Source organism: Purpureocillium takamizusanense, chromosome 8 (genome assembly GCF_022605165.1).
Source record: "Purpureocillium takamizusanense chromosome 8, complete sequence".
Taxonomy (NCBI): Eukaryota; Fungi; Ascomycota; class Sordariomycetes; order Hypocreales; family Ophiocordycipitaceae; genus Purpureocillium; species Purpureocillium takamizusanense.
In genome coordinates this window covers 2,021,681-2,037,550 of record NC_063075.1, presented here as the reverse complement: position 1 = coordinate 2,037,550, position 15,870 = coordinate 2,021,681, and the positions used below count along the sequence as shown (strand labels likewise).

The following is a 15,870-nucleotide window of genomic DNA, read 5'->3' as shown; positions in this document are numbered from 1 at the left end:
TAAGCTTCCCGAACCGTATTTCGACCTTAATTAATTTACCTATCGATATACCTATTATTAAGCTTATTTCTTACGACCGAGACTTATTAAAGGTATTTTAATATACTTTCCTTATAGAGTAAGAGAAAATTCGCTATAATAAGAAGCCTATACTATTTATTTAATATCGTTAGCCTTATAAGTATATTATTAACTTAAAGGCTTAATTATTAATAATCTATAAGTATAATATATAATTTATTATAGATAGGGATAATAAATATTAGCTTTATAAGTATTATTATTATAGCGGCTATTATAAGACTATATTATTTATTAGTAAGAGTATAATTAATATTATTTATTACTTAAAGTATTATTATAAATTAAAAAAATTTAGCTATAAAGTAATAAAGTCTAACCCTTTTAATATAGCTTAAGGGGTTATAAAGCCGGTATTATATCTTAAGGGCTAATATATAGTATTTAACGACCTTTAATTTAGAATTAATTTCGCGGATTAAGTAATTAATCTTAATCTTAGCTTTCGCTAAGTAATTTATTACTATATATATAATATTTTCGCGATATATCTAAAGGATAGCGATAAGATTATACCTAAGAGCTTATTAACGCTTAATAGCTAAATTAAAGAGAAGTAATTTAATAATATTAAAAGGTATATTTAATTAAAGGAATAGCTTTATTACGTTAATAATAAGATTTATCTCTTAGCTAATATATAAATATTTAAAGAAGGGACTAATTACTTAACTATTATTATTTACTTCTTAGATAAAAACTATAATCTCTAAATAGCTCTTTTAGACCTTTTATTACTAAAGGGCCTATACTTTAATAAGAATATTATAAAAGTCTTATTAATAATTATCGAATATTATAATATAGCTATTACTATTAGCTTCTTTATAATAGATAATATAAGTAATAATAATATATATATTTATAAGTTAGCGAAAAGGTACTTTATTATCGATTATTAAAGTTATCTTTAATATATTAGATATATATTAAATTTAATCGTTAAAGCGCTTTTTTTTAAAAAGGGTATTAATAAGCTAAAGAGATAGCTCTATAAGGTATTTAATAATAAGTGATTTAAGATATAGAGGAAGTAAAGTTTTATTAGTAAGCTTTATAATTTCTATATATAGATTAACTAAATAGATTAATAACGAAAGTAATTAAAGCGGTATATTTTATAAGTATATAATAAGGGTAGTATTAATTAACTCTATATTAGAGTCTTAATCGATAATAAGATTTATTAGAACTTTACTTATATAATAATTAAAAGAGCTTTAAAACTCTATTATATTATTAATCTCTTTTTTTTTAATTATAATTATATTAATAAAGGATATAATATCTTATAAGATATCCTTACTCTTTAAGATTAAATTAACCTAAACTACTTCCTTATTATTTTAAAGCCCTTTAAAGAGTTAATAAAGTATATAAAAGGTTAAGTAAATAAGGCTAGCCTAAAAAGATCTTATAGTTCCCTTTATAAAATAATTAAGTTACTTAATATCCTCTTTAAGAAGCTATAAAAAGTAGGAAAGTTTATTAATAACTACCTTAATATAATATTTACTTATTATTCCTATATTATTAACGCTATATATATTAAACTTAAAGAATATTTTAGTCTTATAGATACTATACCTATATATTAATATATAATAGCGCTATATCCGGTAAATAAATTTATATACTTTAAACTTAAATAAAGCTATAATAAGTAATAAGTTAATAAAGTAAAGAGAGTTATATAAGAGACGTATATAAAGTATAAGGAAGTAGCTATAGATAAGGATATAATAGAGAGACTATAATAGATATAAAAGGAAGAAAACGGTAATAAAGTAGCTAATAATATAAGACCCCTTAATTTACTTTAATAAACTTATAAGTATCGTTAAAGGCTTATTATAGTTATTATATTAAATATATATAAAAAGAAATAGGCTAAATTTATATTTAAGCTTAATAAGTTTATAGCTAAGATTATAAAAGCTAATCTAAAAGTTAAGGACCCTTTAAAATAATAAGTATATTATATATTAAATTACTTAATCTTATCTAAAATAGCCTTTAACTTATTTAATTACTTAGCGATAAATATTAAATATAAATATATTTTTTCTAAGACGAAAAATATTATTATAGATAAGCGTAATTACCTTAATTTAAATATAGTAGTAATTATTAAATACTAAAAGTATTTACTTCGATCGGGTATATTTATATAGTTAGGTAAGTAATATCTATTAATATATAGGATATTAAATTTAGAATGCTATAGTAAAAGTTAAGCAATACCGACTAACTAAGTAAAGTAAGGCCTTACGATTAAGTAAACTAAGTAAAGTAATGGGTTACTATTAATTAAGTAAAGTAAGGGGGTTATTTTTTGCTTTACTTAGTTGATAGATACACTATGCATCGTGCAGCTGTCATTATTAAGCCCTAAGGCAAAGCCTCTTCTTCGGCTTCTGCCGGTGATAGAGTGCAATAGAACATTGACATAGGGCTGAGCCTGCTCGGGTCTGATCCTGCTGCTAGGCCGCTTCATAATGGTTGCCTATGCCAAGAAACATAGATTAGGTCTGTTTGGTTTCACCTTGTAATCTTGAACGTTTCCAGACCAGGTGCCGACCACAACGGTGTTGTATTCTGCAGCAGGGTTATAGGACTTGTTGCCGTTCTGACAGAACTTGAGCCGCCCTCACCAAGTCGGGCGTCTCCCGGTACACAACTATTGCACGCAAGAACACGTGTTGTTCCTGACCGATTGCGCCACAGAGTATACATCGTGCATGTCTCGACGAGTCTCACTCTGCTCCAGGAGCTTCCTCAATGGACGTTCACTACATGTATGCGCTTCTCTTGCCCGCCACGGCGAGGTACAGCGCGTCTCCGACGTGGGCAAAGGCTAGGAGTGCGATACCAATACCGAGACTAATACAACGGCACGGAATCCTCGAGCCTGACTTTACCGACGCAGCTATGCGGATCTGGGGCGATGCCACTGAGTTTATCACGACGCCAAGTATGGCCAGGTATGACTGGGATCAAGATCTTGCGCAAGATCCCGAGCTACTCACTTCGCCGCGGAATGCGAACGGGGCTCTGGGGTCCCATTGCCAGATGAAGAAGCCGATTGAGCGTAATGATCCGCCATCATAGTCTTAGGCAGCATTTTACCACCTACCATGCATGCCTCACATAAGTGTACTCGGACGAGACGCGAGCAGTAGTACATAGTATCGTCCAATGCGCCGGCGATTACACTGTCAGGGACGCATGCCTTGGGAGCGCCGTTCTGCAAGTACTCGACGTGAGTTGTGCACTCTCGTTCAGTCTACGGAAACGCAATTGGAGGAACGCATCCCGGCCTCCCAATTCTCGTGCCAGCGTCCGCGGCGACGGCAGGTTGTGGCAAATGTTATGCCTCTAGCTGCGTCTCATCTCCGGTGCCATCTTTCGCCCGCTGTTGACACGAAGCGCAGAGTTCTGCCAAGTAAGGTACTCTGGGATTCTCAGGCGCCTGTGGACATGCAGTCGACCGAAGTTTCCTGGAATGTCCACGGCATTTCCCCGAGACTGCGCACTCCCCTCGAGTCCATTCCGTCAAAGTGTCTGGCCTATCGTCCCCGACCTCGCGCCGCCCGAGAAGCAAATCAAGGACCTCGCCACGCCACGTGTTCGAAGAATATGCCGGCGGCGCTGGGGCAACCTCAAAAGCGCGGTCGAATGTGACGAGCGCATAGCGCGAGGGATGGCAAGGGCTCTGGCGACTGTGCTCAAACTCACCAACAGTCAAAAGTGTTCTGGAAGGTACAAGCGGGTCGGAGCGCGGCGATGATGCAGCGCGCGAGCCGACTCATCATGAGCTTATAGAAAAGCAGACGACTGCGAATCGAGAGAGCTGGCTGTATGTGAACCGACTTATCCGTCGCACACTGGCAATTATCATTCTGTCCGTCCATAACGGCGGCGTAAAAGCGTTACCGTGAAGCCATCCTGTCGCGAAACCCCCACCCCATCATGACAATATCTGGTCGCTTGACTTCCACGCGCAGCAGTACCGGCGTTTCCCAGACTATCCTGCCGTTGTGGATAGGCTTGTACAACCTGGCGCATATTGCGGAATATCTCGGTGGCGTGGGTATCTGGCCCGAGAAGGATACGACTACGATGCGGTACGCCAACGCCCTGTCTGACGGGTTCATGCAAGCTCTGACCGCAGAGGACAGCATGGCCCTGAAAACGAAGAAGAAGAAAAAGGCCGGAAACTTGGAACAGGCACGTAGCACAACAGTACAGTACGACCGGGTCTCAGCGAGCGTACCGGCCGAGAAAATTTGCAAACCTGGCCGCAAAGGGCCGTGAAAGCTGACCAGGTGGGCCAACGAAGAAAAAGCTGCTGCTCAAACTTGGTATATATATATCTCACATCCACTCCACTCGGCCGGGCCGCGACGATACATGCGGCCCTTGTTACGGAACCCCCTGCGCCGCTCCAACATGCCACGGCGCCAGCGCAAGCGCGAGAGCCGATCCCCCCTGCCGCCCCGTAGAGCCGGGCCGGCGAAAAGCTTGTGTGCAACAAGCACTAGTATGATGGCGCGTGGTCTTTGCGGGAATTTTGATACTACTATTCGAATGAGGGGCTCACGACGAGTGACAGACCGTCAAGTGTCAACAACAGAGGTCGGGAACGTTGGCCGCCTCCTGCCCGTCGAGCACTAGCCGCGATTCGGGATCACGATTGACGGGACGAGCAAGGGCGATACCCACCAGCGAGAACCTGGAAGAGAACCTGCAATCTCGTACTGTACTTGCAGCATCGTGCAACATAGTCGCCATGTGGAAACATTCATGTACAAAGCACAATGTACAAAGTACGATGGACCGAGGACTCTGCAGCACATACCTCATAGCTCGTCCGTACATGCACGAATGAGGCCAGACCTCGGCGGCAGGGACATGGAGCCCCATCGTCGTGGTCGTCGTGCGACTGCCCCAACGTGGACCGTGCGTGCCCTTGCTGAGTTGGGGATGTTGTTGCTTGTCTTGCACCAGCAGCTGTCGGGACACGCGGGCGGCACGCGACGACGAACAAGGTTGACCAGGGGTCCACCAGTCGCATGGCAAGATGCAACCGTCGCCATGACATCGCGGCGGTAGATCAGGGAGGGGAGGGGGGGCAGCACTCAGCCCCATGCAGTGCAACAGCGGTCGAGCGGTTCACAGCTCTGAGCCCTCCGTTGCACGAAAGTACAACCAACAACAGTAGCCGTGTCTTACTGATAAGCCTGATGCTGTGCTACCGGATGCCAGCCGCGGCAGAACCTAATGTCCGTCGAGATGCATGCGAGCCGCCCTTTGAGGGTTTGACGACAGGACTGGAGCTACGAGGCGTGAACGAGAGAGTGGTTGGTTCGGGCGCGCCAGGGACGACGAGGCGCGCGCGCTTTCGTCGGATTCTCGAATGGTCATGCATGACAAAAGCCAGCTCATGGCGTGGGCAGCGCGACAACGACGACGACGACGACGAGTTTCAATGAGGGAACAACTTCGCACATTACCTTACCTAGCCAAATACGGTAAAAGCAACGCTGTACTTCGTACCTATGTACGCACTGCCCCCGATGGCTACTAACGTTACTACCCTGCCACATGACGATGGCGGCATGGTTTTTCCAATAAGCGCACCACCTACCCGCTGGTCTCGAGGCAATGTCTCGGGCCCTGTAGTGACATTGAACGCGGCTTACTGCATGGAGAAAAGAAAACGCATCTTCAGCTCCGACGGCAGTCCCGCCGTCCGTCGTTGCCTGTCCTCTTCCCCTACCTGTGAGTGGGTAGAGGCTTAGTACTTCCTCGTTCTAAGGCATTGAGCGACGACGATTCCATAACTACTGGTCTGTTCCGGGGGAGGAAAAATTCTCAGCTCGCCTGCGGACAAAGGCAGGTGGGCAAACTAACGAGCGGACAGGGAGAGCGAAAAAGGGTAAAGGGACGAAAGAGAGAAAGAAAGAGACAGAAAAAAACTACCCCGATCCACGAAATGCCTCACTTTGTCGGCCGTCGTTGGAGGGAGTGAATGACTGGGAGGCCTCGAGGTCACCAAACAGCCAATATTGGCTGAATGAGAAGCGAGGAGTGACGGGCTAGCTTGCATGGCCCAACACGATATGATACGGACGGGGCCAGTCAGTAGTAGTGGATGGCAGGGGGAGGGACGGGATGGATGGGCCCGCGGACGCCGATGACGCTGCTGTGGTTGTGCTGTGCTGACGGGGTGAGATTTGACCTCTTGTTCATTCGTGCAGTGCGGTGCAGCGCAGTGCAGTGCAGTACCAGTACCGTTCCTAGGTAGTGTAGTGCAGTACAGCGCAGGGCTGTACCAACCAGAAAGGATGCATCTCGCTGTCGCAGGCGGCGGCGGCGCGGCTGACAGCCAACAAAGGGCGGCCCCCCGGAAGGCAACCGAGCGGCGGACCCCTACCTGCCTCACCTATCGGCCCAATGACCGCCGCTGATCTCTGATGGACCCCTTCCTTTCTCAGCGCAGTGCCGTGCCGGGACTGGCTGGCTGTCCAGCGGGAAAGGTTCCCCAGCCCTGGACTGCCAAGTCCCGTCAACGTATATCGCTCATACCGCCAGGCTCTCGCACCTTCAACATCGATACCTCCAAAATTGTTATAGGAGACCAAGAAAAAACGCACTGCCCATCTCGGCCCTGCGTCCTCTTTTCGTCTTTCGCACTTGGCCCTTTTTTTGCCCCCTTGCCACCTACCCCCCCGCTTCCCGTTTCCCGCCTCGTACACGTTTCGTTTCTGTGGCAGCGGCGGCGGCAGCAAAAGTACAATACAGTACACGTCTCTGGCGTTCCTGTGCCGTCGTGTGTACTTGCCTGCCTCGTACTACAAGTCATCTCAGCCAGATCGGACGAGGCAATTTCACAACGACAGGACACACACACACATACACTCCCCAAACTGGCTAGCCACCTCCTCCGTCGTCATTGTCGGGTCGCTCTGCATAGCCTGCCCCGAAGTCCAGCTTGCAACCTTGGCCCCCCCCCATGCCACCCGCGCTCGTGGCCGCTGCTCCTTGTTGGTTGGGTCTGTGGCCCGCCGCAGTATCACCGCCCTCCTCCTCCTCCTCCTCCTCCGTGACCGCATGTGATGCCGTTTCTTCCAGCGCCCTGCGCCAGCGCCAGCGCAAACGGCGGCTCCATCCCGCGCGCCCGTCGCAAGCTGCGCCCGCGATGAAACTAGACTCCCGTAGCCTCCCTCCCTCCTCATTGCCCTCTGTCAGTCAGGATATAAGAGCCCTCCCCCGGGTTGGCTGATGGACTCCTTGTCGACGCACTTTGGTTCTTCTCAGTTCTGCTCGCCTCCCGGGGTTGTCTCCCGTTCCCTCGCCCGCCCGGCCCCCTTCCCCCTTCCTCTTGTCACTCTCCTCCTCCATCTCTGCAGCCCCCCCCTCTCGCCACCATGTCTTCCGAGAAGGTTGTAGAGACGCAGGCGGCTGAGCGAGTCCGCTGGGGCGACGAGGAGCAAGCCCGCGGCCGTCGCGACTCGCGCTCGCGTCCCCAGAGTCGGAGCGGCTCGCGCGAGTCCCTCGCCATCCGCAGCATCCACTCCAGAGGCCAGGTCGACCCTTCTCTGACGCTGCCCATTCAGTACCGCACGGTGTAAGTCAATGGATGACGATCGGTGCAGCAAAGTCGTTTTTTCTGGAAATTTGTCACTGACGGCTACGCAATAGCTCCTTCCAGATCGAGGAATCCAAGGCCAAGGACCGGGTTGAGGCCGTCAAAGCAGCCAGCTCTGCAGCCAAGGGTACGTTGACGACGAACGCAGCCAACATATACACACATGCCCGGGTATGACATTGACAAGTCTTTATATAGACCTCAGTGATCTTGAGTGGCACACCATCACCCCTGAGGAGGTGGCAAAGAGACTCACCACCACTCCGGACTCGGGCCTTTCGGGGGACCAGGTCAGGCGCAGGCAGCAGGAGTACGGCAGGAACGCGCCATCGCCTCCCAAAACAAACCGCACCTTGACCATCTTCGGCTACTTCTTCAAGGGATTTGGTGGCATTCTCCTCGTCGGCAGTATCCTCGTGTTCGTGTCATGGAAGCCGCTCGGCGAGCCTGCGCCAGCTCTGGCCAACCTGGTACGTCGCATGCACTTTGATTCTCTCCTCTGACAGCAGAAGCCTAACGCTCGAGTAACAGGCTCTTGCCATTGTCCTACTCGCCGTCTTCTTTATTCAAGCCGCGTTTGCCATGTTCCAGGACTGGTCCACGTCCCGTGTCATGGCTTCCATCAAGGACATGCTTCCCGAGCAGTGCCAGGTCGTCCGGGACAGCAACGTCGTCAGCGTCCCCGCCGAAGAGCTTGTTCCGGGCGATGTCGTGCACATCAAATCCGGAAACAAGCTCCCCGCCGACGTTCGATTTATTCAAATCTCTTCCGACGCCAAGTTCGATCGCTCTGTGCTCACGGGTGAATCGCGCCCCGTAGCCGCCACCGTCAAGAACACCGACGTCAACTATCTGGAGACGCACAATATCGGCCTCCAGGGCACCCACTGCATCATCGGCTCCGGCGTTGGTATTGTCGTGGCCACTGGCGACCGTACCGTGTTTGGCCGCATCGCGGTCCTGACGAGCGAGCCCAAGACCAAGATGACCACCTTGGAACGGGAGGTCCTGTACTTTGTCCTCTTCATCTGCGCCATCATGTTTGCCATGATCATTGTGGTGCTGGTTGTTTGGTATGTATCATCTCCTGTCTGTCTGTCCTTGACGCGGCCGAGTGTCAGCTAACACGGGACTTGGGAAACAGGGGCGCTTGGCTGCGGCGCGATCACCCCGACTTCATCTCGGTGTCTGCCCTCATTGTCAGCTGCGTCAGTGTCGCTGTCGCGTTCATCCCTGAGGGTCTTCCCATTGCCATTACCGCCGGTCTCACCATCACCGCCAACATGATGAAGAAGAACATGATTCTCTGCAAGTCCCTCAAGACCGTCGAGACACTTGGCTCCGTCTCCGTCATCTGCTCCGACAAGACTGGCACGTTGACCCAGGGTAAAATGACCCTGACGGACTGCTCCATCGGCACCGACAACGTGACCGTAAAGGACCTCAAGGAAAAGATGGCGTCGAGCGAAAAGGGCAACGCGCTCGGCCCGTTCGGTCAGCTAGGCGCCCTCGCCGCTCTCTGCAACGCTGCCGAGCTCGACGCCGCGCAGGCTGACGTCTCCATCGACAAGAGAAACATTTTTGGCGATGCGACGGACTCTGCGGTGCTGCGCTTCTCTGAGTCGCTGTCTCCGGGCAACGTTGGCTACTTCCGTGGCTGCTGGCAGCGCGTTTTCGAGCTCGCCTTCAACAGCAAGAACAAGTTCATGATTCGATGCTTCAACATTGCTCGCAGGGAGGCGCTCAACCAGACTCTGCACGCCGATGCGGCGGCCAGCTTTGGCGAAAACGATTTGTACGATCCTTGCTTCCTCCTACTTGTCTTCGTTTCGAATTCTTTTGCTAAGACACCTGCAGGCTTTTCACGATGAAGGGTGCGCCTGACGTTCTTCTCGGCCGCTGCACGCAGTATCTCACTCCTTCTGGTGTGCTTGCCGATATCGACGAGCACGTGTCGGCGACCCTCGAGCACGTCAAGAACATCTACTCGTCTCAGGGCAAGCGATGCCTGCTGTTGGCAAGGAAGGTCATCCCGGCCGGTATGGTCAAGGCGGCTCCGGAGACGGTCGAGTATGAGCAGGAAATGATGGTGCATGCCAAGACCGGCCTGACTCTCGTTGGGTTGGTTGCCATTGTTGACCCTCTGCGGCCTGAGATCCGCGACGTCGTGTCCACGCTTCGTGGAGCTGGTATTCGTATTGCCATGGTGAGCTTCTAGTGTGCCCCGCGTATTAGGGAACGCTTTCGCTAACAAGAATTCTAGGTCACTGGCGACTTTGCTCTTACTGCGCTGGCCATCTCTCGGGAGGCCGGCATCGTCACCTGTGTCAATGTCGACGGCGTTGCCAACCTCGAGCGATACGCCGATGCTGGCTCTCCCTCCGTCTCCGATGAGGCCGACGAGCTCAAGGACAACTCGTCGCCATTCTCTCGGGGCGCCATCGTCATCAGCGGGCCTGAACTCACGACTCTCAACGAGCACCAGTGGCACTTGCTGACCGAGTACGAGGAGATTGTCTTTGCGCGCACGACCCCTGAGCAAAAGCTTCGCATCGTGCGCGAGTTCCAGAACAACAACGTCGTGGCCATGACTGGCGATGGCGTCAACGATGCGCCCTCGTTGAAGGCCGCTGATGTGGGCATCTCCATGGGCAGCGGATCGGACATTGCCATGGAGGCGGCCGACATGGTGCTTCTGGATACGTTCTCGTCTGTCGTCATGGCGGTGCAGTACGGCCGTGTGGTTTTTGACAACTTGAAGAAGGTAAACAGTCACCCAAAATTTTGAAGGCTCGAGTAGCTCGGTCGACTGACACACACCCTAGGTCATTGCCTACCTGCTTCCCGCTGGAAGTTTCTCCGAGTTCTGGCCCGTCATCACCAACGTCGTCTTTGGTCTTCCTCAGATCCTGTCTTCTTTCCTCATGATCATCATCTGGTATGTGAACGTTATAGAAAAACTTCCAGCAGAGACCTGAGCTAACCGCGAACGTTCTTAGCTGCTTCACTGACTGCGCGGCCGCCACCATCCTGTCCTTTGAGAAGCCCGAGGCCGACGTCCTCCTGCGCCGTCCCCGCAACGTCAAGAAGGATCGTCTCGTCAACTGGCAGCTCATTTTCCAGGCATACGGCATCATCGGCATGACCGAGACCATCACCTCGTTCGCCATGTCGTACTGGTACCTGCAGCGCAGCGGCATCCTTTTCAAGGACCTGTGGTTCGGCTTCGGCGTCGTCCCCGACTACGTGGACCCTGACTACTACAACCAGAAGCTCACCGAGGCGTCGTCCATCTACTTTGTCAACCTCGTGGTCATGCAGTGGTTCAACCTCATGGCGACGCGCACCCGCCGCCTCAGCATCTTCCAGCACCCGCCCCTCTTCAACAAGGAGACCCAGAACCTGTACCTGTTTCCGTCGATCCTCTTCGCGCTGGCCATGGCGTTCCTGTGGCTGTACCCGCCGGCCATCCAGGAGGTCATCGTGACGTCGGCGGTGCCCGTCGAGTACTGGTTCCTGCCGTTTGCTTTTGGCATCTACATTATCCTGATTGACGAGGCGAGGAGATTCTGGGTGAGGAAATACCCCAAGGGCTGGGTTGCTAGAGCAGCCTGGTAGTCGTCGCGAGGCCTCTACCGCGCGCGTCTTGGTCCAAGTTTTGTTGTTCAAATGTACTTCGTATCTACTGTATATGTCGGCGACCAATGGCTTGTTGATTCGAGTCATTGACGTTGAAACTCCAAATTAATAGCAATTCAAGACAATCGCCGCGGCCGGTACATGCGACATGACCATGAAGTTTTCTTCTTGACGGACAAAGTCTTCACGGCGCAGACTGCGTAGCCTCGATCGCCATTGTGTTTCCCAGGTCAACACGGCGACGGCGACGCGAGCGTTGAGAGAGTAACTACAGCGCGCGTGCAGTTTAGGACCCCTGCAAGACCAACCAGCCAGAGACTAATGTTAGTTAATAGCAACGCTTGAACAACAAGCGTCCTTGGTAGCGTTGCCAAAAATAGCGCAGCGTCATAACGTTAGCTAGTAACTCTGTTAGTAGCCGCATAGCTTTCCTATTCGGTGCGTGTCAGCCCTGCGCTCTGCAGACAATCCAATCCTCATGAGCCCAGCCCGCCTCTGTCCCTGAAATGAGCCCCAGGGCTTTTGGCACGCCGGATCTGCAGAGCGGCTCTTCAGCTCCTCCACGCACGACCTTGGGGCCACTGATCTGCGGGTGGCTGGGATTGTCGGACAAGCCATAAGCCCGCATTACCCTTTGGCCACCCCCGGCCATGTTTGTTGCCCATCACCACCGCAAAGTCGGGACAACCGCACGGGAAGATTATTCTTTATTCTTGATCCGTTTTTCGTCCGAAAGCCCAGGGGGTAGACAGACAGACAGCACGAAGGCAAGGTCGCGTGCTCTTTGCCCGGATTTTGCTTGAACGCCTCAATGCCCCCTCCCCCCCTGCAGCGGCTGTTTATAATTAGCTGCAAAGGAATTAAAGAGTTGGGATATATAAAGGCGCCGACTGCGGCTTCCAAGGTGATCATTGTTGAAAGAAAACTCATCCTGATGCACCCGGTCTAAGGAAAATACATCGTGATCATGAAGTTGTCCGCCCTTTTCGTCCTGGCGGCGAGCACGCTCGCGCTCGCCGACGACCCGAGCAAGTGCAAGGCCTCTGAGCAAAAGGACGCCGGCAGCTTCGTCCTCGTCGACCAGGGCGTCAACAAGCACCTCGCGCCGCTCTCCAAGATCTTCACCGACGCCAAGAAGCGGGCCAACGTGTCGGACGTCTTCAACGACGGCAACCACAAGATGGCCGGCTCGGCGGGCAAGCTGTCGTGGGAGAAGACCAAGGACTACAACGACATGGACACCAGCAAGTGGGTGCCGCAGGGCATCTCGTCGACGGCCGACGCCCTCGAGGCAGGCACCTACGACGGCAAGGACGGCTGGTTGGTGAGCTGGTACAGCGACTCGGCCAAGCAGGTGCGCATCAGCTTCGTCGACAAGAAGACCAACAAGTACCGCAACGCGCTGCTCGTGTACCCGTCCGCCGACGACGACTTCAAGGGCGTCGGCATCCACGCCGGCGGCATCATGTGGTACGGCGACACGCTGTGGGTCGTGGACACCTCCAACGGCATCCGCGTCTTCGACATGAGCAACATTTGGGAGGTCGGTTCCGGTGACAAGGTCGGCAAGGTCAGCGCCGGCAAGTACTCTGCCGCGGGCTACAAATACGTCATTCCCCAGAAGCGGTAGGTTTTCTTCCTTTTGCTTACAGAGAGTCAACGGTGTCCCGCGCTTGCGGTCCAAGATATAGTACTAACGTGATGTTGGCGCAGCTGGTACAAGTGGACGCCCAAGTTCGAGTTCCGCTTCTCGTACATCGCCCTCGACCGCACCGCCTCCCCCGACCGCCTCATGGTTGGCGAGTACCAAAAGGAGGACGCGAAGCCCAAGCGCCTGGTCCAATACGAGCTCGACGCCAGCACCCGCGGCCTGAAGACGGGCGCCGACAAGAAGACGGCCAAGGCCGTGTGGGCGTCGTGCGTCAACATCCTGCGCATCCAGGGCGCCGTCCAGGCCGACAAGAAGATCTACATTTCTCGAAGCAACGGCGCCAAGGCCGGCGATCTCTGGGGCTGGATCCCCGGCAAGGGCGCGCACAACAACGAAGGCATGCTGCCGACCAGCCCCGAGGACCTGAGCTACGACAAGAGGGGCAAGAAGCTCTACGGCCTCACCGAGGCGGCTGGCAAGCGCTACATCGTCACGCTCGACACCTCCAAGGTCAAGTTCCCTTAGACACAGCATAAGATCTGCTGCGATGCTTCATCTCTTTGTATATACACTTGTGGAACGATTTTTTGGCCAGGAAAAAAGTATATAATTGGCATCATGGGGATAGAATAGGCAAAGCTTCTCCTTCTTATGGCCAAGGCGCCGTGTATAATGTACGTCAGGTTTGGTGGACTTGTGTCCCTAGCATGTGAACGATGTGGTAGCAATGTTCAGTCTCGTGTTCTATCCGTGAGCATGAGTGAGGGAATTTCCAATACATGCTGGACTTCCCGGCGCAACTCATTCCTCAGAAACTCGGAAATGAGATCACGACCGTGCTCGATCGGCACAGACGGCGGAACCATATGGTGTGACGATCATCAGAACTAGCATGACCACTGTGTCAGTGTGAGTGATGTGAACACCGATACCTCCGCAAATGGCTGTTAGGGTGGGAGGTCCGTATTCGCCCTCGCCATTATTACTTTGTAGTGACAGCCATGTTGGTTCCCTTATTTTTAAGCTTGACTTGACATGCCACACACGATACTCGGTGAGCACAGGGGAATTATTGCCGGACGGCTGCTGACCCCGTGCGACTTGTCCCGTTGGTTGCCAAAAGAGTGCTTTGAACAGCGCGGTACAAGATCACACTCTGACCCGAGCCTACGCAAGCCATCGTGGACTCATGGCAAAGGGCCGAAAAGCTGCCAATGCGCGTTGAGTTTCCACCTCACGGTCGCGGCAAGCCCTGAGTGCTTATGCCTGGTTCCCCGACTAGCAAACGGCAGTCTACCCTTCAAGGAGCGCCCTGTAACAATTCACAGACAGGAAGGGCTTTGCGGTTTGAGATACCCTGTTGATACATGGATGGATTGTATTCTTCACAGTAGATGTACATGGCATACCCCTCGGTACTCTGCCAGGGCCCCTCCGCGGCGTCCGCTCAAATCTTGCCCGTGATCCAGTCCCTCTCCTTGTTCTTGGTCAGACCCGCCGTGCCTGTGACAGGCAGGCCGCGCTTCTTGAGCTCTTCCTCGATCACCTTCCAGCGGCCCACGACAGTCTCCTTCTCGATGGCGCCGATCTTGCGGCTATGCACCTTGACGTTGGAGAGACGCTGCAGGTCGTCCCGCCGGCTGAGCAGTTCTGCAAGTTTCGGCGATTTGGGCTCCTTTGAGGCGAGCGTAAGGATGTGATTGACGGTCGTGGCCGCGGCGAGCTTGGCGTCGGGAACGAGGTTGCCCGTGAGCTGGTAGAGGCGCTTCCGAACCTGGACTGCGTGTCAGCATTGTATACATTGGCGAGGATGGGCGGCGTGCGGAGGACATACAACAAACTTGGCTTGCTCGTCGAGCGCGATGCTCTTCCATGCGGGGTCCCACGCCTTGACAATCTCCTTGGCCTCGTCGAGGGTGACTCTCTCCGGTAAATCGGCTTCTTCCAGATCAGCCGTCAGGCTCTGGGAGAGCGACGAGACGTCGCCCTTGAGCGAGGCCTTGCCATCCTGCACATGGATATCGACTGCGAGTGTGCTATCCAAGGCGTTTCGGTCGCCCTCGTTCCACCTCTTCATCGCCCAGTCTGCAAAGACGCCCGATTCTTGCAGGGCGAGCAGCTCAACAACTGCTCTTCTTAGGTAGACCTCCACGATTCTTTTGTCTGTCACCTTCGCAGCGCTTCCAAAGGCGTCAAATTCGCTCTCCGCGCCCCAGTGGCCGGGCTGGTCCCACCAAGTCTTGGTGGTACTAATTTCTTCAAGGCCCTCTGCCTCTGTCGCCGGCACGTACGTCGGATCCGACGACTGCAATTGCGCCTCGGGTGTGGCTTCTGTCCGCTTCGGTGGCAAGGCCAGGCGTGTGGCCAGGATCGCAGCTGGAGTCTTGTCCGATTGGGGCTGGTACTCCAAAGCTTGTTCCGGGAGGTTCGAAGAGTCCTCGGGCTCTGGTCTCTGTGTGTATGGATCTTCCGGGCCCGGCGCCTCGCCCTTCCACAGCTTGCCTCGCACCCATTCCGTGTTCTTTCCTCGGGCGGCACACGTGGTCGAGATGACGCGCGTGGCGGCAAACGACGGTCGGGCGGCGGTACTCAATGACGGCGCAAGGTTCAAAGACAAGGCCTTCAAGCCGCTCGCTCGTGGTATTCGTGACATGTTGGGAATTGTGTTGTGCGCGACGGCACCCGTGACGTTGAAGGGTCGATGCGCAGAAGCCGCTCGCGATGGGCAACTTTTTTGGCGCTGGCGACAGGAGACCAACCAGAAGCCGCGTGGCGATACAGGACCCACCTCCAGCAACAACCAGCCTGCTGCGGCCACCAGTACCGCCAAACTCGCTCCAGGACC

At 52.0% G+C, this 15,870-nt stretch overlaps 4 protein-coding genes across 4 annotated transcripts; 3 read left to right on the top strand and 1 right to left on the bottom strand.

The window, feature by feature from the left end:
- Window positions 1–4,053: 4,053 nt before the first annotated feature.
- On the top strand, window positions 4,054–4,398 carry JDV02_008660 (uncharacterized protein; the record flags this gene model as incomplete). Its single annotated transcript, XM_047990280.1, has 1 exon — window positions 4,054–4,398. One exon carries the CDS (start codon window positions 4,054–4,056, stop codon window positions 4,396–4,398), a length of 345 nt encoding a protein of 114 aa, XP_047846287.1.
- Window positions 4,399–7,484: 3,086 nt separating this feature from the next.
- JDV02_008659 (uncharacterized protein) lies at window positions 7,485–11,509 on the top strand. The gene is made up of 9 exons (XM_047990279.1): window positions 7,485–7,714; window positions 7,789–7,862; window positions 7,934–8,205; window positions 8,267–8,808; window positions 8,880–9,530; window positions 9,593–9,941; window positions 9,999–10,499; window positions 10,561–10,673; window positions 10,735–11,509. The coding sequence occupies exons 1-9, from the start codon at window positions 7,515–7,517 to the stop codon at window positions 11,351–11,353; spliced, it is 3,321 nt and encodes a 1,106-aa protein (XP_047846286.1). The 5' UTR covers window positions 7,485–7,514; the 3' UTR covers window positions 11,354–11,509.
- Window positions 11,510–12,303: 794 nt separating this feature from the next.
- On the top strand, window positions 12,304–13,576 carry JDV02_008658 (uncharacterized protein). Its single transcript, XM_047990278.1, has 2 exons — window positions 12,304–13,000; window positions 13,088–13,576. The coding sequence occupies exons 1-2, from the start codon at window positions 12,342–12,344 to the stop codon at window positions 13,548–13,550; spliced, it is 1,122 nt and encodes a 373-aa protein (XP_047846285.1). The 5' UTR covers window positions 12,304–12,341; the 3' UTR covers window positions 13,551–13,576.
- Window positions 13,577–14,381: 805 nt separating this feature from the next.
- On the bottom strand, window positions 14,382–15,721 carry JDV02_008657 (uncharacterized protein). The gene is made up of 2 exons (XM_047990277.1): window positions 14,860–15,721; window positions 14,382–14,799 (listed from the first exon to the last, which is right to left on the bottom strand). Exons 1-2 carry the CDS (start codon window positions 15,676–15,678, stop codon window positions 14,473–14,475), a joined length of 1,146 nt encoding a protein of 381 aa, XP_047846284.1. The 5' UTR covers window positions 15,679–15,721; the 3' UTR covers window positions 14,382–14,472.
- Window positions 15,722–15,870: the final 149 nt, after the last annotated feature.

What these genes read in the sequence shown, in the direction of transcription:
- JDV02_008659 (XM_047990279.1), top strand. Translation starts at nt 7,515, where the DNA reads ATGTCTTCCGAGAAGGTTGTAGAGACGCAGGCGGCTGAGCGAGTCCGC. An exon ending in CGCCAGCTCTGGCCAACCTG is followed by an intron (nt 8,206 to 8,266) that starts GTACGTCGCATG and finishes CTCGAGTAACAG; the next exon opens with GCTCTTGCCATTGTCCTACT. An exon ending in TTTTTGACAACTTGAAGAAG is followed by an intron (nt 10,500 to 10,560) that starts GTAAACAGTCAC and finishes CACACACCCTAG; the next exon opens with GTCATTGCCTACCTGCTTCC.
- JDV02_008658 (XM_047990278.1), top strand. Translation starts at nt 12,342, where the DNA reads ATGAAGTTGTCCGCCCTTTTCGTCCTGGCGGCGAGCACGCTCGCGCTC. An exon ending in TACGTCATTCCCCAGAAGCG is followed by an intron (nt 13,001 to 13,087) that starts GTAGGTTTTCTT and finishes ATGTTGGCGCAG; the next exon opens with CTGGTACAAGTGGACGCCCA.
- JDV02_008657 (XM_047990277.1), bottom strand. Translation starts at nt 15,678, where the DNA reads ATGTCACGAATACCACGAGCGAGCGGCTTGAAGGCCTTGTCTTTGAAC. An exon ending in ACGAGCAAGCCAAGTTTGTT is followed by an intron (nt 14,800 to 14,859) that starts GTATGTCCTCCG and finishes CACGCAGTCCAG; the next exon opens with GTTCGGAAGCGCCTCTACCA.